The following is a 6,000-nucleotide window of genomic DNA, read 5'->3' as shown; positions in this document are numbered from 1 at the left end:
TAATGACCAGATAATCTGTTCTTGTTATGTTGATTGAGGGATAAATCTTGGCCCCAGGATACTGGGGATAACTCCCCTGCTCTTCTTCGAAATAGTGGCCATGGGATCTTTTACGTCCACCTGAGAGGGCAGGTGGGGGCCTCGGTTTAACGTCTCATCCGAAAGACGAAACCTCCGACATTGTAGCACTCCCTCAGCACTGGCACTGAGAGTGTCAGTCTGGATTTTTGTGCCCAAGTCCCATGGATTGGGACTCGAACCCACAACCTTCTGACTCAGAGGTGAGAGTGCTACCCACTTAGTTCTTGGGCCAGGATTTTAATGGTAGGGGAGAGTCACGCCTCAAATGGGAAAAATAAACATCCATGGCATAATCCATCCCAACAGGAAGGAGGCCTCGGGACAGGGCTGCACTGGCAGGAGAAATGGAAAACCCACCCATTCCCTTCCTTGTAAATGAACATAGACGAGAATCTTTCAGGAAGAAAATAGCTCGATTTTACAAAGGTTTCATTTCTGTGATAACATTTCCAGTAAACTAGCTTTATAATACTGTTAACTTTATTAATTAGTAAAAGGTTTGACATTCAGCAATCTGAAAGAAAATCATACATTTTTGACATGGCAATGGAGACCTCAGACTTAACGACTGATTCCCTAAAATTGAGAATGTTTGCAGAAAGTGTGCAGCTATGTTTAGCAGTAAATGTTAATGTCTTGTATTTGGTTCCCTGACGTTTGCACACATTTTCAGCTGTTGAGGTACCTTTAAAAGTAGCCCAGGAGGCTTAATGGCATCCCTCTCAGCCACAGCTGTGGGTCATTGCCACGGGAGGCCTCCCCACAGCACCCAAAGAATGACGTTCAGCCAGCGGTGGAGACTGACAACGCAGGAATAGAGGGAAAAACTCTCCTTAATCTAGAAAAAAAATGAAGTTGCCAGGTTGACACCAGTGGAACTTTTATGCTAGCCAACCAATTCAGAGTGCTCATCACAGATATACGTCCTTTTTTAAAATTCATGCTCAAGATGTGGGCATCACCTGCAAGGCCAGCATTTATTGCCAATCTCTAGTTGCCCTGAGAAGGTTGCGATATAACTGAGTGGCTCGCTAGGCCACTTCAGCGGGCACATTGGTGTGGGACTGGAGTTGCACTTAGGCCAGACCAGGTAAGGACGGCAGGCTTCCTTCCTTAAAGGATATCTCCATGAAGACTTGGGTCTCCACTAGGCACTGAAGTTACAATCGTAGACCTGTGAGCTGGGTATTGACTGCTGGGCCCTGCCTAAGCACACCTAATCATTCTCAATCTACTTCTGTTTGTCGGCCTCTCATTTTATATAGCTATATACTTGGATTTAAATATTGAAAGAAAATGGTGCATTGGCAAGATAGGCAAGAATGACTGGCGTAATCAAAGTGGTACACAATAGTTTAGACATTCTGCCTCACAGGGACTGACATAGTGGCATTTCTGCACTATTTTAAATGAACAACTCAAAAATAAACCTCAGTTCCAACTGAAAAGCAATGTTGGCAATTAGCCCGCTGTTGGCCGAGAATCAGGGACAACCACTAATTCTATCTATCAAGTGCTAAACCCATTCATCCTTTCAGAAATCCGATTGCAGATTTTATACTCAGATGTAGAAATTATTTAGAACAGTACGTCTGACCTTGGAACAGACTCTGGAAAAATAATCCTATATATCTCAATTCTATCCTCCCTAGATACAACTGAAATGGTTTTCAAAGAACGGGTGGAAGAATTCTGCAACAGGATGAATCACATTGCCCTCGCTAGTCACGACGTCAGGTCCCTCTACGCCAGATGCCTTGATCATTGTCGTGTGGTTTGATTGTGAAGACAGATGATATAGATCTCCTGTGCTTGTTAACACTGCAACTAAACTTCTCCTGGCTATTTCAGTCCCTGACACTGACTCACAAATGGCTGGATTATTGTTAAAAAAAAAATTCCCCAAGTCATGTAGCATTACCTTTTCAGATAAAATTAACACGCCTAAAGTTTCAGAGATTTCACAGTGAAAAGACACACACACGTCCTGGACGAAGAATTAGCCAGAACGCCTCTGATGGCTTTGGACTACACTAGAATTAGTTACACAAACACTATTTGGACACATGCGGAGGGGGGCTGCTAACAATGTACAAGACTGTAACATACTTTTTTTCTGTTTAGCAGAGAGTGCTGTAGCACAAAGAAGATACAATGTCCATGCTTTGACATTTACACATATGTCCCGTTTAAGCACTCGGGTTTAACAAGACCTGGCCCATTTGAAAATGTGCACGTGATATTTTTTTTCTTCTAATGGTTACAGAAAAGACAAAATCTGACTTAATTACATGAAAGCGCTTTCTGCTTCGGCGGCACACAGTCACTTTGTAAAGGGGAGAAGGCAGGACAATACTGAAAGTTATGCATCAGTGCACATTAAGGGTGTTCTTAAGCATAGGACTGAACTCCCTTTTCCTTCAGACGTTCTGTTATATCCAGTCTTTTGTTTCCAATTCCAAAAGGAACATTCAGGAGAATTAAGGCTGCCGCTGACTGGTTTGACCCTCACACGGCGGACGTGGCTGTGGGCTCGTTGCTGAGGCTCTCGACGATGTCGTCCCTTTTCAGTTTCCGTAGAGCAGTGCAAAGTTCGTCCGTGGTGGCCGAGTCCTTGGCCGCCCAGTCGGAGAGGAGGGCACGCACCGGGTGCTCCTCCTGCTTGAAAGTGTCTATGTGTTCCTCGTTATACCCCAGCAGCCCGGCCAGGTTGCACCATTCTGCCTCCTCCTCGCAACTGTTCAGCAGCTGCTCCACCTCCTCCTGTTTGTGGGGTGGGAGGGCGTTGTAAAGGCTTGGCTCTGCTCGTGCGGCTACAAACAGAAGAGAGAGACACCATTAAGTGACACAGCAGTGGCGAGGAGAATACCTCCGCATTTCTTTTCCTATAAATTCAAGCACAGTGCAGTTGTTTAACAGCAGATGTGTCTAATGCAGGGGAAGGGGGTATGTCATTTGAAGTTGGACTTTGAACGTTTTGGCTCCAGTTGGGAGCGCTGGCGATTATAATGGGAAGATGGCAGACAAGAGTTACAAACCAGCGCTGGTGAGGCAGATGAGTTAATACGCGCACAGTTGTAATGACACGATGGGACTATCCAATAGCTCAGATGTAAAGTCACCATCTCTGAGTCATTCAACCCAGGATGGACTCAAGTTTGATCCCCAATCCGTGATTAGTCAGCTGACCCCAGTCAGAGCAGCGCTGGAGCCTGTACAATTGGCTGCTACACTTTAGGGTTATGGAAGAGGAAACTAGCTGAGGTTTCTGCTCATGCAGCCACCTGCACCTGGAGGTGTGCCTCTGTAGATGTTGGGTGAGGAAGCCTCAGGCTTGGCTGTGATTGTCCTCCAAAGTTGAATAGCCTAACTGCATTCTCTTTCAAGGCTCATATATGAATAAGGACCATTTGGGCAAAGTACCAGAGAGCGAATGCCACTAGTGGAACCACCTTCAGGAAAGGAGGGCAGGAGGATGCTGAGGGCCACTAATTTAATGCCTACTGTTAATTCAGCTCCCTCATCCAGTTGTGATCAGTAAGATTACTCCTCAACCATTTGAGTGTTTTAAGAGTCTAAACCAAATATTCAAGACATCAATGAACGAAGAATGAAAAAATATATAGTAATTAAACTAAATAGTAGAACTTTATTAAGATTTCCTAGGGACCAGCCCATCAGATGTGTCAATATTGCCAAAGCTTCTTTTTAAAGATTTCACTTCAAACCAAAATAAACATCTTTAATCCGTTAATATTTATAAAAATCCAATATTCTTTGTTTTTAGGTTTCACTAATTTTCACCCAACCTGATGCACCCACATAGCTTCCTGATATCTCCACAATAAGGTTGTGGATAGCAAGGGCCTTGTCCGTGAGTGAACAAGCATTCCGAAGGGGAGGAGCGGTGATTGTTGATCTGGCGGCTGAGTGGGACAGGAAGGAAGGAGGTTGGCGCGATTAACCCACAGCGGGCACGCTAGATGGGAAGGCCGGCGAAAGAGAAAGATGGGGCAGGTGAGGTCGCTGCGCATGAGGAGGCAGCGACGGATGCTTCGATGGGCCCTTCGGAGAAAGCCAAGAGAGGGTAGCTGTAAGCTTATCCAAGAGTTCATTGCGTTATGAATCAGAGGTGAGAGTGCCACCAATTGAGCCAAGTAAAAAGTGCATTTAGGCCTACCCTTGTAAACCCAATGAAAAGCACATCTGTGGAGAACCAAAGGCAGTCCTGTAGCTCAGTTAATATTTTTTTAATACATTATTGCTCTTAGCTATTGTTAAAGGGAAAGTTCAAGTTTTGTATGATTAGTGGATGCATTTCAGGCACAGGGAACATCAGAAATCACACTTGTTGGGGTCATTTTAACTTTTGGTGATCATGTAAACGGAGCAATGCCCATTAAATACATTAACTATATTCGAGAAGGAGTTAGATATATTTCTTAAGGCTAAAGGGATCAAGGGATATGGGGAGAAGGCAGGGACAGGGTACTGAATTTGGATGATCAGCCATGATCTCATTGAATGGCGGAACAGGCTCGAGGGGCCAAATGGCCTACTCCTGCTCCTGTCTTCTATGTTTCTATGAAGTCAACGGAATTGAAAATCAGGAGAGGTGTATAGCGGGCGGCTGATCCCATATCACCAACAGTTAAAATGACCCTGATTGTTTCTATTGTTAACTTATTGGTTCAGTGCCTGTTACTGCATCTGTGTATAAACAAGGTAATGCCAGTCAGTGCTTCATTGTAATCCGCATGAGACACAAGGACAGTGTCTTGCATTTCATCTGGCTCTGACCAGCCTAGTAAATTGCTTGCAGGTAACGTTACTTGGTGTTCCGCAGTTAAATGTTTACCGAGTCAGATTTAATGAGGCACTGGGCCTGACATTCTGTCGGCCCCGCCTCCACTGGCACAAGTGCGACACAGCAGAGCCCCCAAGGCTGTGGACCCCCTGCCAAATCGGGGATGAGGTGAGAGTTGCCTGGGTTTTGGGGGCCAAGTTTCGGGGCCACACCTTCGACAACCCTGCTTCAGTGTACTTCTTGCTAAGTCACTTGGCAGCTGAATACCGCCAACAGCCTGCTCGCAGCTGACAGCTCTTTTTGTATTAGCAAGGAACCTGTTAAGTGGTTGGAACAGGCCATCTGTTTTCAGTGGATGATTACACGCTCTGGTGTGCATTGCTCAGGCACTTGATTGTAGAGCAACAAGACAGCACAACAATTTAAATTGCATTTAATAGGCAAGATCCAATTTTTCCAGGAAATGCATTATTATTAATTGACGGGGTCAGAACTATAATTAAGGACAGTTTCGCAGAAAGTCAAACAGGCAGCATTTTTCTAATTACAATGCAAGTATATCATTTGATTGTATCTCTTTTATTTTACTTATAATTGCGTCTTATTAAAACCCTGAAACACATCAAGAGAGAGTTACTCTTAATAAACAATATGGGGCTGATTCGCCCCCGTCCCGCTCCTTAATAGGACCCAAAAAATGAGTTCAATGAAGAGGAAAAATGGTTACTAAATTCTTTGCTCCCATTTTGCTACTGAACAGCACTGCACACAAATTTCCTCTATAGCTATTCTGGTGTCTGCGCCGGGAGAGCATGCAGCAACTTCAATTTCCTGCAAATGAATGTCAGAAGGCGTTGCACCTGAATTTTCTCTAACAGCATCAGATGCTGTTCAGGGGGAAACTACCTGCATAAAAACCCAGCACTCCTGAGCTGCTGTTTCAGTACTGTCAGGCTTAAGGAACAGCTTTGTATTGTCAAGTTGGACTTCATTTTTGATTTATTGAATTAAAATATTATGGGGGAAAAATTCGGTTGCTTTGCGCCTCCCGTTAGCGCCCTAGCAACTAGTGCCCGGGTGCGCCGCACCGCCAGCGCCTCCCGCGAAATTCA

The 6,000-nt window shown here is 44.8% G+C and overlaps 1 protein-coding gene across 2 annotated transcripts in view; it reads right to left on the bottom strand.

The window, feature by feature from the left end:
* Window positions 1–543: 543 nt before the first annotated feature.
* The window catches only part of LOC147101093 (tumor necrosis factor receptor superfamily member 16-like), a 200,384-nt gene continuing 194,927 nt past the window's right edge, over window positions 544–6,000 (bottom strand). For both annotated transcript variants that reach the window (XM_085966277.1, XM_085966276.1), the window contains exon 6: window positions 544–2,894. In XM_085966277.1, coding sequence (XP_085822403.1) covers window positions 2,590–2,894 — 305 coding nt within the window. In that variant the 3' untranslated portion in view covers window positions 544–2,589. The remainder of the gene's footprint in view (window positions 2,895–6,000) is intronic.

The sequence above is a fragment of the Somniosus microcephalus genome, chromosome 24 (assembly GCF_052327205.1).
Source record: "Somniosus microcephalus isolate GS21.2 chromosome 24, FLI_Smic_1.0, whole genome shotgun sequence".
Lineage (NCBI taxonomy): Eukaryota > Metazoa > Chordata > Chondrichthyes > Squaliformes > Somniosidae > Somniosus > Somniosus microcephalus.
Note: the sequence above shows the minus strand (reverse complement) of the source record. Positions and strands in the feature narration are given on the sequence as shown.